Below are 17876 nucleotides of genomic sequence, written 5' to 3'. Positions count from 1 at the left end.
GAAACATATTTTACTAAACCGGTGGCAACAGGGTAAGAATTGAGCAATTGAAAGCAAAATTAACATATTATGTATTTTACAACTTAACATTTTTGATAACCACTTATGATGTTTCAACTAAAATTCCAAGTTGTTCTGTACAGGGTATTTAGAGTTTACAAACATTGTCAACCTTTAATTACACAAGAACATGTTAGTAATACTTAAATCTCATGTTATAGTACACGAATGTGGAGTATATATTCATCTGTTTGGGACTAACAGGCTCCTATTTATATGGTTGTGTTGCTTATTTCATAAAACCTGCAAATCAGTAAACTTTATAGTCAAGATTCAATACAGAGAGTAAAAAAAATCAAGCAAACTGAAGGTGGAGTTTCATCTGTATTGACTGGACAATTATGTAAAACAAATGTTTCATCTGACAGTAAACTTTACTGGCTGCAAGACAAGCCAGGATAAAACATTTGCCAACTTCTTTATCTTTTTTTTTGTTCTTGAAAACCTCTTTGACGTTCCTACGCCAGGAATTAAGGGTAGGTCAAAATTTGTTGTAACTTCCACTACTAGTGGAGAAGCCCCCATGCAATTGCATCAGATTTGGAGTGTCTACCCCAAGAAGTATATATCCATAAAATAAAGTCAGTGCAGAACAAAACAATAAAAGTTCAAGTCTCAGACACCACGAAGAAGTTTTTATTGCATTGATCCTTTGCAAGAAAACATCCAGAAGACGCATTTTCTGGATTTATGGTTTAAGCCTCTCTGATTTGATTTGATGTATGGTTCTCGATTATACAGTACAAAATTTAATTGTAGTCTGATAAAAGTTTAAGCTGATCTACTTTTTGCTCTTTTCTGGATGTTGTGGTTTCTGATGCTTGTCGTCCCTGGAATGCCCGCGATACTGGTTAGCGATAGGAGGGTGATCGTGGGTGGGAGGGATGGGGGTCGGTGCACGGAACTGTGGGTCCTGGGCCTGCACGGGCATCAGTGTGGCTGCAGAAACGGTAGGTACATCAAGAAATTATACATTTTATGTAAACTACAAGATCCTGACAAGGTAAGTATCTTTCCTATACCCTGTCCTTGGTGCTGAATTACATTTTCTTGTAGGGATTTAAAGATTTCGAAGTAATATGTGAACTACGTCGGATGTATGACATAGAAAGAGACCTACAGACTAAGACAACTGATAGGATGCATCCCATCCAATGCTGCTATCTCCATTGTGTGTGTGTGTAGGGGGGGGGATAGTGTTCAGCACCAAGGACAGGTATGTCCATTTGTGTGAGTGTGAGCACATGCATGTGTGTGTTGGCTTTTGCGTGTGCCGGTATGTGTGGGTTTGTGTGTGTGTGTGTGTGCATGGTGCATGTGTGTGCACTGTGCGTTACTTCTATTTTCCTATATGGACGTACCGTTTGGTTGATGATGGTCTCTGGGGACCAGGGTGGCTGTAGAGACGGCATTAAGATCAGTACATCAACAGATACATATCATTAAGGAAATCAGTAATGCTCAGGATGCTGTTCTCACAACAGCGCTGACTGACATAGACACAAACATGCTTACAGTACCCATTCTAATATGCATGCGTGCGAGTTCATCAACGCATTGGCACATGTGTCAGTGTATGTGTGTACGTGTGTGTTAATTTGTATGTGTTTGTGTGTGTGTGTGTGTGTGTGTGTGTGTGTGTGTGTGTGTGTGTGTTCATTTGTGTACATTTGTGTATGTTAGTGAGAGGTTCAAGTTACTTTTGCCATGCTGTTGGGACGTACCGTCGTGTCGAGGCTCTCTAGGGCTCCTAGTCTTCGGTCTGACGGCGGCGTCCTGTGCTGGGGCGCCCCCTACAGCCCCCTCTGGGGTACTGCAGCCTGCAGCCGGGCCTCCCTGTGTAGCAGCGTCATGGGATCCTCCAGTCGCACCCTAGATAATAATTTGTTTTGCAGAATAATGTGGAACTGTCAAATGATGGATGCATTGTAGTTTTCATCATTTTTTCAAATATTTTGTAAAATGTTCCAAAATTACTGCATCAATATCTACGGTGCTTACGTTACTTGAGTTCTTAGTCCATCCATATCTTCTTGAGACCAACAAAGGCATAGGAAATTGACTTCACATGAGACTTGGTAGGTGGGTAGGTCTTGATGGGACCTGGACATGATCACATTTTTGGCCGCCTGGCTGCTTAATTGTCTTTAAATGCGTGTAGAAACTTCAGTAGAGAAGATATATTGTTAAGTATTTATACGCAAAGAAGCACAACAAAACTAACTCACTTGTGGTGCGGCATTGCCAGACGCAACCTGGTCGGAGCTTGAAGAAGCGCCACCTTGCGTGAAGAAATGGTGTTGCAGCACCTGCTCGATAGTCGGGCGGTTGGTGACGCTGGGTGTTAAGATTTCGTTGATCAGCTCCTTACAGTCTTGATTGACCCTCTTAGACCTAGGAAAGCCATACTTCTTCTCAAGTTGGACCTAAGACGGTGACATGTACTGTATCAATCGCTAGTATCAATCGTTAGTAATAAAGGGAGCACATGATGATTAGTATCATTCGCTAGTAGTATAGTGAGCACATGATGAGTACCAACATTCAGGTGGTGCAGGCGGTGTATATGCATAGTTACTTGTCTTCATTTAAACTTTATCATGGTGAATGCATATGGTACAAGATTTCAAGATATTGTAATGCCTTTATTAATGTATGTCAATATTTCATATTTATCAGTTGCTATGTTTATGAAATAAAGATATATATAATATTTTAAATCATCTAGCTAGCCGGTATAACCGTCCTTTGGCATAACACACCAGCTTCGCAGACACGCGGCGCGGCGGCAGCTGGCTATATTACACCGAATGACTTGTTACACCTAACCCTTTAACATCTAACTCTAGACATTGTTTAAAGCTATCTAATGACAATGCCCCTACTGTATGTCTAGTCTAGTATATAAAGTACAAGAATCGCAATTTAAGTCCTGACAAGGTAAGTATTGCTTGAATACCTCCACTGTACACTGTCCTTGGTGCTGAAATACCTTCCCATTAGTTTTTAAAAGGTTTTGGAGTAGTATGAGACTAACCTTGATCATTTTCTTGATGTTGGAGTCGTCGAAAGGCATGGATCCACACGCCATGATGTAGAGAATAACTCCCAGACTCCAGACGTCATAAAGCTCGGCCAGGTAGGGGATGCCCTGCAGTACCTCCGGGGCTGCATAGGCGGCGCTCCCGCAAAACGTCCTGCTCAGCTCGCCCTGCCTGAACTCTCGTGCGAAGCCGAAGTCGGAAATCTGTTGGTATAACATTTATACATAACCCTTTTCAGCATTATACATAATTATACATAACCTTTTTCACCATTACATGTAGATATAATCATACACAACTCTTTTGACCATTTAGTGGCTGAGTAGTGTTTTTATGTCTCTGTTTTGTCGTGATAGCTATGGTTGCATGGTGGATGGGAAGTGATTTTGACAGTTGCTTGATGGGGAGGTCACGCCTGGAGGTGATCCAGCACGCATTGGGTGAGAGTAAGCGGGCGATGAGACCCTCTCAGTAGTTCCAATACATTCCCGAAAACACAAAAAAACTTGTGAACTTGAGGATCATGAAAACGCAAAATACTTTCTAGAAGTCTGAACCCCCGCGATTTCTTTAAACAATTAGGTAGCCCTATAAATACAAAGCTTAATAAGAATAAAGCAAATGACCTTGATGTTGTTCTTGGAGTCGAGAAGGATGTTCTCACACTTGAGGTCGCGGTGCACGATACCCTGGGAGTGGAGGTACTGTACTCCCGTCAGCAGCTGCCGGAACATCACTCGGACCTGCAGGAATAACGTGTGTTTTTCTGTTTGTTTGTTTGTATCGGTATCGGTATAGCAGGTATAACCGCCCTTCGCAGACACGCGGCGCGGCTGCAGCTGGCTATAATACACTCAGTCTTTATTTGCACATTTAATTGCAGGAGTTGTTTAAAGCTTGTTTGTTAGTTAGTTAGTTTGTTTGTTTGTTTGTTTGTTTGTTTGATAAGAAGCGAAGGGGTTAGAGATGACAAAATATCCTCTTTGTTAGTTAGCAAAAACAAAATTACCACTGACGTACTAGTATTTATGCGGTCGGGTGCATGTTGAGTCTTATGTGACTCTCAGTTTCCCATGAGAATGGAGGTTTCAAACTTTGATTTTCCTTTCTTTTATTTATTTTACCAGGAATACTTTGCAAGCTACATGCATGTGTATGTACTAACCTTGCTCTCCGGCAGTGCTCCGTGCAGCTGTATGTACTCTAACAGGTCTCCGTGTCCGGCGTAGTCCATCACGATATAAACCTGGGCAGGGGAAAACAGGAGATCCTGAAGCATACAATGAAACAACTCAACCTTTATATCTGTAAAGGACAGTATATTTCTATCAGCTTTGAACCAACTTGTTGGCTTGTTTGATGACTTGTGAAGAGGTTATTTCGTTCTAAAAGGACTACTAAATTGATTGCCTCGATTTTGAGGACTTACGTAGATAAACTTTGGAACATTTTCATCTGGAAGTACCGTTCAAAAATGTCTAACGTATACAATCCTTTGGGGTTTGGGGCTACTGACGCTACCCTGGTGGAAGTCTTGTCCTCTAGCATTGCTATTATATTCTATTTGTTTTGTTTGTTCGTTTTGTTTGTTTGTGTGAACCCTAGTTATGCTGAGGTCAATATTCCCACACGGGGCCCGGCCGGGCAGCTCTTGGGAACCGGTTTGAATATGTGACCTACATGTAAGCATAACCGATTACTCACCCTGGGCCCCATCTCCATGATCTCGTGCGTTTTTTTTTTTTTTTTTTTTGTGTATTACTCACCCTGGGCCCCATCTCCATGATCTCGTGTATTTGTTTGTTTGTTTGTTTGTGTACTACTCACCCTGGGCCCCATCTCCATGATCTCGTGCACCTTGATGACATGAGGATGGTCCACCTTCGTCAGGACGCTCAGCTCGCGTGGGAGAAACTTCTCTCGGAAGTCCTGAGGAGCCAGGGACTTGTGGATTATCTTGATGGCCACCTGGACTCAAGTAAACGACAATTTCTTCAGTCTGAGATGGTTTCAAGGAACGCTGGCGATTTGGATGTGTAAGGAGTAGGAGTGGCAAACCTTTTTAATTTCAGTGGTTTCCCTCAAGATAGAAACAGACTCAGAGATGGCAAAGAATAATGCTACTAATATTAAACCCCGAAACCTCTGCTTGAAGAGAAGGCGATTTTATATCATTATTGACGGGAACGGATAAATGGCGCTTACGGCAACGTCTAAGAGCCTTTATAACCGTTTTCAGTGGCATACAAATCAGGAAAGCGGCAACAGCCGGATTCAATCTTTAACTTTCGATTCAGAAGCAAGACCGTTCGTATGTCGTCGCGAAGGTAAATAATAAGGCTACATATAGCGGCGAGAAGCAGAACTCCAGTCAGAAGCTATGAGGAAGGTGTCTGAGAGACATAGAAACGTCAGCAACCGAATATTTGGTTGTGTATAAGTAAACCCGTATAGGCTATACTTTACCAACCTGATGAAACTATTTTCGGGAATAAAGATAACTGTGTTAACTCCTTCCCTACGTTTTAAATTGTAGCTCACCTTGCAGTGTAGCCTCTCGGAACTTGCTGACTTGACCTTAGCGTACGAGCCCTCCCCGATGTGCAGCTCCAGGTGGTACCCCCGTCTGCCGAGCTCCTCCTCTTCTGTCTCTTTAATGGACAGACGAGACGCCGGTCTGGTGGTGTTGGGCATCTTCTCAAGAAATACCTGCGTCTTTTCCTAAGTCTTTCGAGGATCCCAGTGTCTTCTCCAATGCTACTTTGTCTCAAAGTACCTGCGTCTTTTCTTAAGTGTCCGGGGGATATTCTAATGTCTCTTCCAATGCTAATTTGTCTTTAAGTCAGCGGTCTTGGCGCTCGATGATCAAAATGCACTGGCTCACGTCGGTTCCCCCATTGTTCCAGTGCAAAAAGATCAACAAAATGGTTGCTGCGTCGTTTCTTCAATCACAAAAGAACAGCGCGCGTTCTAGAACAAGTTGCACTTCTTTGTGGCGTGTTCTTGTGAAGCGACAAACGGTTTCTTTCGTTGCTATGTTCTAGGAAGCGCTAGCAACTAAAATCAAGAGATAGCAGCCACCGCGGCAAGGTTTGTAGTTTTATCAACCTAGAATCTAGGAATGAGGAATCTCAATTTAGTAAAGATTAGGTTGATGTAGATCGGTATAAGTATCTTTGAAAAATTGGTACGGTGGTAGTAGCCTTCTAAAAGCGAAAGATAACCGCCTATTTTACATGAAAGTTCTGAAAATCAAAGAAACGAAACTGTCACAGTCTGATAGTTTATTTCCACTGGAACAAAACTGATTTCCCGTTTTACTTTACAATATTTAGAACTTTCTTTGATACATAAACTCAAGGTCTTCTGTGCACCATAAAATTACAGAAACGTAAACTTCACATCATGATACCATCATTCTTAAATTAGTGCTTCCTTTGACTTGCAAACTTTATACACATTTTAGAACACATTTCTGTAACTTTTGCACCAGTCACACTTTTACTTTTTTTCCGTTGATCCACAAGAACTGAGTTCACAACAAGTCTTGCATAAATACTTACTTATAAAATATACACATCCGGCAGAGTTTACATCATTGCTGTATTTACATATTCTTCTTTTTGCATCCACAATAAATGATATGACTGCAACTCTGTACACTTTTTTTCTCTTTGAACATTACTTTGCTTCATTTCTTCTAAATGCCTTGATCTCTTTTTGATGAGTACTGGCTAAGTAAAACTAAATGGGAGTATCATGTTTATGAAAGAAAGTGATAATATGTAATTGATGAACAGCATAGAAACATACATGTCTGCAGTTCTTGCTCAGTTCTAGATTCAGTAGTGGAAATATCTAGCCTGGGTGCCATCCCCAGTAGCATTCGCCCACTCTAGCTACCAGCTGTAAGCTAGCTAGCGGGCGAATACTACTGGGGATGGCACCCAGGCTAGGAAATATCTACCTGCAATCTAAAATTTTCAGAGCAAATTTTTGAGACTCCTGAGAAAATGAAAACTTGCAATCTGGCAAACCAAAAAGAATTGGTTGAAAAGGGTTGACATTATGTAACAGTAGCAGACTCAAAACTCTTGGACATACTTAGAGGGCCATTGCTCTTCTTATTTCACCAGAAGAATAAGATTATTATGTTTACCCTCACAGAAGGAAAACATATTGTTTTGCTCTGTTTCTTCTTCCTCTTCTCCTCCAAACAGACGTCTGTCACCATGGAAACTAGTGTTGGGTTACACCATGTTGCAATTTTATAGCAGGAGGGATTTAGACTCCTGTCACCATATATATGAATGTGTTTGAGTGAGAATTAACAGAGCAGACCATATGCAAAGATAAACATTATGCATTTGCTATGCAAATGTTACCTTTCTAGTTATTCATGAATCACATGAAATAAAGTACTTCAACAAGTGACTTTGCTGTCTGGTATCAACATGGGCCAATCTAAGCTCCATAGAATTTTTCACATTATCAGTCAACAAGAGGAATTCCATGTCCAGGGTCTTGCTATACAAGTGATGCTTCAGTTTGCTATATTGATGGCTCTTCGAAGTGTTCAACCCTTCATACTACAATTCAACTATTTACAGACTGAGGGACTATCCAAGATTTGAGAGCTACAAAAGGTAGTTAGAGTAGATATGGATACATTTGTAGTTCAAGCATGACAAGTCCTATATGAAATATGTGTAGGAAGCCACACTGCAAGCCTAATAAGCTGGTTTTGATTTGAAGACACAATTGGGTAAAGAAAACATTGCTGTTGTAAGCTGATCCTAAAAAAAAAATGATTGCTCATCAAGTTTTGTAAAGTTTTGATGTACATGTACACATGTACTTTGAAATGTAGGCAAACCAAACTTAAGGAACTTAATTGCTGTATCTTGGAGCAAGCAATGCATACAGGATGTTTAGTATACAATGACATGTACTTTATACAAGGAAGCACAGGATTCATAAAGAGTTTTGTTTTCAGACACATGTCTGATTTGCTATGTCTTCCCTGCCATGGAGGAACTCACTTTCTTAAAGCTTTTAGGCTGAGCGGAGAGGGCTGCCGCTCGAGATGTGATGTCATCGGAAAGGGTCCCCATCTGAGAGTTCCTTATTGCATCTTCTATACTCAACGGTAACTCAACATCTTGCCCTAACTGCTCTAAACCTGTACGATCTGAGTTTGGAGCATTCGCAGTTGGTTTAAGATCGACAGTTACCCGTACTTCGGATGGGCAGGCAGGGTTTGAGCTTAGATTAGATGGCTTGGATGTCGAAGGCTGCACTCCGTTGTCAGAATTAGTTTGCAGTTTGTCAACGTTTAGAATGTTTTCCTCTGTGGCTTCTTGGCTTTCCATTGCATCTATGACGTCCTCGGTGAGTGATATACGTTTGAACTGTTCGACGTAATCCTGGTTGACGTCAGAATCATTGTCGTGAGAATTATTTCCGTCAGAGTCGCCAACGCTCGACTTTCTCGAGGTCCGTCCTTGGAGGTTAAGAAGGTCTCTGTGCACACCTGGACTTGAGTTTCCAACCTCTTCTTTCTTAGAGTCGGTTCCTACAGGTAGTTGTGAGGCCAACACCTGGGCGTTCTGCATTGCACTTTGAGGCAAGACTGTTACGTCACTTCTGCCTGTGTTCAGCGTTTCTTGACTTGCCTGTGGTACAGTCTGTGGTGACATTTGTGTTCTTATGACCACAGGAGCTTCTGATACAGATTGTTCGAGCTTTTCCTTTGGCAGAGCCCCATTGGAAGTGGCAGGAAAGGTGGCATGGTGGGTGGAGGGGATCGGTTCAACCTTTTCTGTTGGAAAACTTCCGTTGGCGTTGACCCTGGAGTTTACGACAACGCCTGGATTGCTGAGTACTGATTGCACTTGAGGTTGTACAGGGTAGGGTTTGGGAGTAACGTTGGTGTTGGAAGTTGCGTTTGGCAGAGACATGGGTCCATCTGTAGCGTCCTTGTTGGAGACAGGAACAGGAACAGAGTTCTGTTGTGGTGCAGGCTGGGCCACTGCCTGGGGTGGGGGGGCAGGGAGGGGTCTCTGTGGTATCGCACCCGGTGGGGATGCCTCACTGCAAGAAGAATATAGTAAACATGTATGAGCTTCACACAATCACACAACCACAAGATTGATGTTGTACCACTACTTACTGCTTCTGTTGTACCAGGTATAGTGAAAATGATGGATTTTACTCATCACGAAGTTCATTGGCAAAGAGAGCCAGAATATTTTCTATAAGCATTAAAGGTTGCTCATGATCTTTTGTAGAAAGATAAAAAAACAGCATAAGAGAGAGAAGTGTACTCACAACCTGACCCCTAACCTCTGTTCCAGCAGGCTCTTCAGGTTAGGCAGGGTCAGTCTCAGGTCACTGGTGCCCAAACCACAGTAGTACCTCAACTGGAAACAGGATCGTAAACTTTAGAAACACTGTAAACTTTAGTTACACTACTGTTCACAGGTTAGGTAGTTATAGGGCCAACCTCAGGTCACTGGTGCCCAGACCACAGTAGTACCTCAACTGGAAACAGGATTATAAACTTTGGAAACACTGTAAACTTTAGAAAAGCTGTAAACTTTAGTAACACTGTTCACATGTTATAAGGTAATTATAGGGTCAGTCTCAGGTCACTGGTGCCCAGGCCGCAGTAGTACCTCAACTGGAAACAGGATTGCAAACTTTAGAAACACTGTAAACTTTAGAAACACTGTAAACTTTAGAAACACTGTAAACTTTAGAAACACTGTGAACTTTGAGTGTGAAATGACTGAAGTCCCTGTTTGTCTATGAAATGTCAGACACAGACACACACACACACACACACACAAACCAAAAGCAATACCTACATTTTTCATGGAGGTAAAAAAAATAAAAGAAATACATGAGACTGTTAACTGACCTGAGCAATGTTCTTGTTAAGAAGAAACACAGCATAGCTGAACTGGAACCTTTCTTTGCCCTTGGAATACAGGGGGAACCTAGTAGACAAAGGTTTGACTATCTTATACTTGTGTTCATAAAATGTAGCACATTTGAGAAATGCTAGGGAACAATTTCTTACTAGCTCCAATATGAAGTAAAAAATAGAGTACACAATCTTGTACATCGATGAAGCTTAAGACATCAAGGTACAGTACACAAGAAAACTGTTACTCAAGAAAGCAGCATCCACTAAGTGATGAAAGGTAGTGGATGCTACTTGAAACGTCTGACAGTTTTCAAAATCTACCTACAGCTAGTTGATTGTGTTTTTTGTGTACTTAACACAATGATGCTTACTCTCTGTCCCTGTCGGCCAGTTTAGCGGTGATGGGGTCCCTGATTTTGGACTTGGAGCCCCTGTAGATGATAGGGTACTGTAAGGGCAGCTGGAGGAACTGGGCAATCATCATCAGTAGGTGTGCAGCATAGCCCAGCCCAGCTTCTACCATGTTATCATCTTTACCTACAGAGGGACAGGAAGAATCGTAAATGTATTAGGTTTAATGGTAAGACTATACAGATGTATATGATGGGGTGGGGTGTAGGGGGCATATGTAAGCATATGATGGGGTACTGCAGGGGCAGCTGGAGAAACTGGGCAATCATGAATAGTAGGTGCCCTGGGTAGTATAGCCCAGGCTGGCTTCTACCATATTGTCATCTTTACCTACAGAAAGGAAATATCATATTAGGTTTAATGGTAAGACTAAGCAGATGACGAGGTACTGTATACATATCGCTGGAAAAACTGGATCATGATTAGTAGGTGTTCACATAATCCAACCCTGCTTCTAACATGTTGTCATCTTTACTTAGCTACAGAAGGAAAGGAAATACCATAGATAACAGAAGTGGTGAATTGCTCGTTCTTTGACAGGAGTTATAAAGTTGAAAATTTGGGTCAGTCCAACTTTGTGTTGGAAATTATAGTTCAACCTAGCGTCAGAATAGTTTCTACCAAGTAAAGAAGAAACTCTCCTACCTTGTAACTCCTCTGCATTTGGCAGCCAAACCCCACAGATAGTGTGCCTACCATTTGGGAGCTGTCAGAGGGATGGAACAAGAACAAGTTAACACTCTCACAGACACTGAAAGCTAATGGCATTTCTATTTCACATTTACATGTACACCTTTTGGGGTGTGTATGGAGCTATATGTATGTCTGGAAATGGACAAGCTACATTCCTTTAATAAAAAGTAAATTCTGACATAAATGGGAAGCCATGTTGTCATATTTAATCTGCAAACTAAGGTGTAACCCTTCCACTGACCTGTGCTATGGGGTAGATTTCTGCCAGCTCGGCAATCAGCTGACGTCTTCTCACTGCCAACTGTGCTTTAGACTTCACCAGTGTCTCCCTATAAAAACAAAACATCAAAAACCATTCATGTCTTTTGATTCCATATCCCATTGACAGCAATCTGGTAATTTACTCCACAGTTAGGGCCTGAAAAATGAAATATAGGAGAAGACAAGAAAACTAGTATTTTGTCATCATTTTGTCTTTATTTTGATACCCTTTTGCCAAACTAGCTAGTCTTACTCTTACAGGGTTCATACAAAAATAAAACATTACATATAACAGATACATATAGATAATGTGGTAGAAGAACACACATACATGTATGGCACAAAATGAAAAAGGGTTGATTGTGTATTTTGTATTGTTATGCTTTTTGTGTCCAGGTTTTTATTTCAATTTTTCAATGATCAGCTCGTCAGCTATTGTAGTTTCCTTTCTCACCTCTTCTCTATGTGTCCCTTCCTCCTCTCCCCCAGGTCTGACTTGGCCTGAGCCAGGCCTTCTCTCTTCATCTCCAGCTCTGACTCTGTAGGAAAAAACACAAGTGGCATTAGGGTTACATAATAAAAGTACTGTGGGTTTTTTGAGACATCATAGAGGTGCTTGGAAGGGAAGAGGATGGTTAAAAATGGAAAATGTTGTGTCCTGTAAACATATGACTTGACTTAATTGAGATTTCAGTGAGACAATACAGTGCAGGCACTAGGGAGCTATTTACTAGTACATGTAGCTGATAACGTGACAACATATTACATGCATAGCACATACATAATATATGAAGATAGTAGAATGTAGTCAAATGATCTTGTACATTTTGTACATAAAAAAAAAAAACAATGTTTACTGACATCTTAATTTAAGTTTTCTGCATTTTGTTTCTCACCTCTCTGTTGGAGTCTCCTTTTCTCGTTCTTGCATGTCTCCTGTTCCATCTGCAGACTTGTTGTCTGTTTCCGCAGCTCCTCATGCAGCAGGGCCACACGCAGCCGCAGGGTCTCACGTTCTGATACCTGCAGGTGGGACGTTTGTGTCTTTGGTTAGTCATGCTTTCAAAAAAAAGTTTCATTCTATGTTACAGCACTGTTGTCCTAAGACAAGTCTCCATCAGACACCCTTGCAGGCTGAATAAATAGTAGAAATTGGCCTAAAACTAAAAAAGAATGTAACTGCCAGCGGAGTTGGCTGGCCATAGAGGGTTCAATTGGCTAACTCCATTGGCCAGTTACTTTCTTTTTCAGGCCAATTTCTACTATTTATTTGGCCTGCAAAGGAGTCTGGTGTAGACTAATACATGTAATACTATGTTCATACATGTATGTGACAATGATTAAAGAAAGCACACAGCAGGGTCTCACGCTCAGACACCTGCAGGTTGTAACGTTTGTGTCTTTGGTTAGTCATGCTTTCCTTTTGCTTTCAACACATTATCATCCTAAAGACAATACATGTACTAGAATTCATACAGGAAGGACTCCATTTTTGGCAACCAGTGCAACACGGAATTGAGTTCAAGGAAATGTTTTGCAATGAATTGTTGCATTGTACATTCAATTTATCATCTGTTGTGGACACACAATATGTTTTTTTTTTGTGTGTACCTAAATTTTTAAGTATGATGCACCAGTGAACCTATTCCCAAAAATAAATTACATGCACTGTTTGGAGACTTCTTAAAGACCATGGTTCATATGGAGCAAGGGGAGAATGACATTCAGATAAAACATACATGTCAAAAATAGGGTGTAGAAACTTCATAGAAAAAGAAACTATGATACCATAAGCCAGGGGAAAGCAAAGCAAAGAAAAGAAAAGCAGAGAACTACAGCAACCTACCACTTCTGGATCCTGAGAGCCAAGCCCAACACAGTTCAGACAAGGTAGAAATCAGGATGTTGTAAAGAAAAGAAAGAAATGAAATCATACAGGAATGAAATATACTGGTAGTAGCCTAAAGTAGCTTTTGTAGAAGCAAGTATGGGAGTGCTGGTAAACTAACTGAATAGGATGTCACCCAGGCTCGTGATATAGTCCAATTAAATCTACATGACATTGCAAAGAAATGTATACTGCAAGATACATGGAGAGCGACTTGAAGAAACAAATTTTACATAAAGTGGAAAATTTGCACAGCATTTGAATTAAAACATCAAGAAAGCAGTAAGTCAATAGATATACACATGAAACAAGAGTCAGTATGACTACTCTGTGTAGGGCACCAATCATAATGACAAAAGTGTAAATAAAAATGCCATGAAGAATGACAAAAGTGTATTACTACTACTACTACTAAATAAAAATGTACAAGTACAGCACAGTGTAACAGTATTTTGTGTAGGACATCTGTATCTGTATAGCCGGTATAACCACCTTTCGGCGTAACACACCAGGACATGCACGAAGTAAGACTAAGAGTCTACATCTTAACAGCTTTCACAAACTGACCAGTCTAGCCTTGACCCTCTGTTGCTCCATCCTGTGGTCTATGGCCTCCTGTATCCTACTGACGGCCATCTGTGTCTGTTTGATGGCGCGCTGGGTGGTGTGGACCCTATGTGTAGCTATATGTACCTATACTGTGAAGTAAGGGTCTAAGACTACAGTACAGTACTAACCAGTCTAGCCTTGACCCTCTGTTGCTCCATCCTGTGGTCTATGGCCTCCTGTATCCTACTGACGGCCATCTGTGTCTGTTTGATGGCGCGCTGGGTGGTGTGGACCCTCAGCAGGGAGAAGCCGTTGTAGGACTGGCGGGGGGACAGGAGGTCCTGCTGCAGGGCGCGCTGACGGGACGCGTTTGCCTGGTTCTCTTGGCTTCTCTCCTGTGGGAGGGAAGGGGATCTCAATCCAGTTTTAGCTAATACTCATGAGCTAAGAAGACAGTCGCTACCGGTATGTGCACAGTATCTACAGGTTCATTGTACCAGGGAAATTTCCCTAGCTCTTTTCGACAAGCACAATGAACAATGTCCCTTCATAAGGACTGCAACCCTTTACAGTAGTGTGGCTGTCAGGTGAGTAACAACAGACGGGAGTCGAACTCTCAATTTAGACGGTGCTTAAGGTTAGTACATATGCTGATGCTTAACATTCTTTTGAGCAGGAAGAAAGATAATTTGAGGGGTCCTGTGTCAAGTACATGTAGTACTATCACTGTGCAAAATATAAGATGAATCAAAATTTAAGATTTTTACCATGTTGTGGTCTGGTGCTGTGTAGTAACCCTCAAACATGCCAAAGATGATGGTGTTGGGAGACTGGCCATGTCCATCCTGGGTCACCTGTGGACACAAAGACAAACATTTCTGCAAGATATCCTGAAGTGAAACATGATAGATTTAATTAAATTATTATTCTTTGATTATTATCATTGCCTCAGCATCAGTGTGCAAGCACGTCTAACCCTTGGATGACGGGAAACAACAGACAATAAACCGAATAGTGAGTGAGCGAGTGAGTGTTGAATTGTTCAAAAACCAACAAAAGCTGGTAAAAACATCCTCCTTTTCAGAGAAAACTAATAAAACTACACAGCATTTGACAGTGGTGTAATTCATAATGGTGAATACAGTAAGAAATGTACTTACCCTTGGTCCAATGTACCTGAGACCACCGAGGTTAACTTTCCACTCAATCAGCAGACTGTACTTCTCCTCTGTACCTCCCCAGATCTGCACTATAAAGGCTGGAGGAATCGTATGTCAAGGATTACAAACTTTCGGTCACAAACTAGGGCACAGCCTATTTCCCAAAACATTTTGATACCCAACATACATTTCTCCAAAAATACATAACTGAGGCCATAAAATATCCTTAACAGTAGCAAGCAAGCAGGGTGTCTAACCTCTGAGGTGTTGTCTGACCAGTAAACTTGTACTTAAACATTACCTTCTTTGTGATGATACTCAAAATGTAACAATGTCAAGGATACAAGTAATGGATGTATCAATTCCATCTTGTAGACTTCTCAGCTCAAAACTTTTCCAGATGGGATTCTGAAGTAGAAAATACACAATTTTATTAGCACAATCATGTACTATTCTGAAAAAAAAATGATGAAGATTGTAATGTATCTTGTGAATTGCAATCAAATGCAAACATGAGTGAATAAAGTTTCCACTTACCAAAGATTTTCTGATAACTTCACTTCTATAAAATTCTGCAAAACAAACAAGTTGGACCTTGTCATCACAGATGTCTCAAAAGAATGTAAGCTTACAAAGACAGGTGCTTTTCTTTTTCTTTACAATTGTTCAAATATGATCAGAACTGGGACTGTGTCACTAAACAGGCTGTCAGTTATGCAATGAATCTCTGCCAAATAACCCTTGACCCACTTTCAGCATGTTACAAAACACATACATAATAAATATTCATTGCAAATTACATTGTACAAAGAAAAAGTATATAAAGCAACCAAGTAGTTGTAACAATGGCCAAAATCTGCTAGTAGACTAACTATAGTATGTTGTTCATTCGTCGGTGAAGGTTAGACATCCGGGTATACGCCAAAAAACAGTTACATGCCACTGGATATGATTTTGGAAACGGTCAGACGTTTCAGGTAGCATCCACTACCTTTCATCAGTGACACTAAGAGACCACAGGAGAATTGCAGGTTTATAAGCCCGAACTATTGATTGTTGTACTTGTATGTTGTACATTACCTCTACTGTTGGGTCCCTGGTCACAGGTAGTACACAGGGTGAAGTATGTGTCTAACAAACATCCTCTCCGCTCCTGGTCAGGGTGGGGGGGAGCTACGATGTTCCTGGCTGATACACTCCGCAAGTGTCTCAGTCTCCTCTGGAAATCAATCAATCAATCAATCAATAAATCAATCAATGAAGTGTATACAATGATGTTGACCTTCAAAATCAAGTGCAAATAACCATTTGCACTATTTGCTTGGGACTATGACCCGTGTGGACTTTGATCATGAAAGTCATGAAGGCCATTTAAAAATAGAACAACACTTACTGAAAAGGATAAACTTATTTGCTACAAAGAATTATATTATAATGTATAATGTTACTTGTAGAGCTTGTACTGGTAGTTCTTTTACATGGTCATTAACCATTACCTCACTGCATTTTGATAATATATGTTTGTTGCACCAATTGGTTGCACAAAAAGAAAAGAAAAGGTACCATCTAACTAAAGCAACCACCTGTTTCACTAGCAGTTATTGTTTGCAAATCTGACATTATGCATCTTACAAAAGCATGGTGTTGTGTCTTATTTAAAGACAATGCTTTAATTTGAGTTAATGATACCCATAAAAATACCCATACATCCAAGACCAGTGTTATACAGTCAGAACTGCACAAGATGTCAGTGGACTGATAAAATCTGGCCTCTGTGGACAGGTGGTCGCTAGACAGGATTCTTAATGTTTGGGCTACTAGTGGTGGGAATATTATCTTCTAGGGGACCACTCAAAAGTGATCACATTGGCAAGGTGGTTCCTATGTAGAGGTGGCCACTTGTACAGGTTTGACTTCACATACATGTAGTTGGTTTCAAGTCCAAGTTATAAAAGTAATTTTGTGTATTACACATCTTGCAATGGAATCTAGGACGAATTGATACAACAAAGGGGCTGCCTACCGCAGGCAGTGTCAACACTGTGAAGTTCCGAACGACATAACCGAGCATAGTGATATGTAAACACTAGCATTATCCGGTCTGACATATACCTACACGGAAAGGGGTGGTACTCTCCAAGCAGAGGTTGTGGGGGAATGATCCTTAGCTTTTTAAATATGGCCGTTTTTTGTTTTTGTCGCAACCGGTGCCCACCGGTGGCCGGCGACCTTCTCTGGCTAATGGATACTGTCTTGCCAGTTTGATACTGTCTTTTTGCCACCGAGAGGGATCTGCTTTGAGATTAAGGGGTGGTGCCTTGACTAATTTGGTCCGGCAGACACCAGGCCATAATAATTTAATTAGCATTAAAAACAGCTTATACGGCCTACTGCAATTGAATCGAATTCGTCTGCGTTGTCCATCTTTACATGACAACCCTTAAACGTACCGTTAACTTCGTAATGTTCTTATCGATTGGGAAATTCGAGTAAGATTTTGTCATCGTCAGGGAAGGGGAAAATTTTCCGGCTCATCCAAGATAGTTTTCTTATCAGAAAACGGCGAATTTTACCTGCTGTAAGCTGTGATCTGGGTGCGTGACACGGTATCTAGCGTCTCTCGTAGCCATCCTCCTGCGATATCCTTTCAAAGGAGTCCGGAAAACTCGCCAAACCGCTGAGAATTAGTGAGAAAACTGTGATCGGGCTGCCGCTTCCTTCCGATTCTATTTTTCTCATCGCACCGCCGCCATCTTGGTTGGCCGTAATGAGCATGCGTGGAATGAAATCTCGCAAGATTGTGAAAAATTTCCAAGCATTTTTCTCCAAAATCACGGCCTAACTGCTGATCAAACTACAACTAAGTCCATTATTATATC

General features: G+C 41.2%; 2 protein-coding genes across 2 annotated transcripts; both read right to left on the bottom strand.

Annotated features, from left to right (window-relative positions):
* Positions 1 to 841: 841 nt before the first annotated feature.
* On the bottom strand, positions 842 to 5826 carry LOC109481118 (testis-specific serine/threonine-protein kinase 2-like). The gene is made up of 9 exons (XM_019783609.1): positions 5646 to 5826; positions 4932 to 5072; positions 4270 to 4350; positions 3731 to 3847; positions 3098 to 3307; positions 2289 to 2486; positions 1785 to 1932; positions 1422 to 1457; positions 842 to 999 (listed from the first exon to the last, which is right to left on the bottom strand). Exons 1-9 carry the CDS (start codon positions 5796 to 5798, stop codon positions 842 to 844), a joined length of 1242 nt encoding a protein of 413 aa, XP_019639168.1. The 5' UTR covers positions 5799 to 5826.
* Positions 5827 to 8116: 2290 nt separating this feature from the next.
* LOC109481111 (UV radiation resistance associated protein-like) lies at positions 8117 to 17869 on the bottom strand. The gene is made up of 16 exons (XM_019783595.1): positions 17571 to 17869; positions 16078 to 16216; positions 15535 to 15569; positions 15342 to 15405; positions 14998 to 15095; positions 14605 to 14691; positions 14095 to 14232; positions 13856 to 13924; positions 12297 to 12423; positions 11855 to 11939; positions 11381 to 11468; positions 11092 to 11152; positions 10407 to 10572; positions 10027 to 10105; positions 9435 to 9526; positions 8117 to 9197 (listed from the first exon to the last, which is right to left on the bottom strand). Exons 1-16 carry the CDS (start codon positions 17625 to 17627, stop codon positions 8117 to 8119), a joined length of 2466 nt encoding a protein of 821 aa, XP_019639154.1. The 5' UTR covers positions 17628 to 17869.
* Positions 17870 to 17876: the final 7 nt, after the last annotated feature.

This window comes from Branchiostoma belcheri, unplaced genomic scaffold (genome assembly GCF_001625305.1).
Source record: "Branchiostoma belcheri isolate BF01 breed outbred unplaced genomic scaffold, Haploidv18h27 scaffold109, whole genome shotgun sequence".
In the NCBI taxonomy this organism is placed as follows: domain Eukaryota; kingdom Metazoa; phylum Chordata; class Leptocardii; order Amphioxiformes; family Branchiostomatidae; genus Branchiostoma; species Branchiostoma belcheri.
This window is presented reverse-complemented; position numbering and strand designations above follow the sequence as displayed.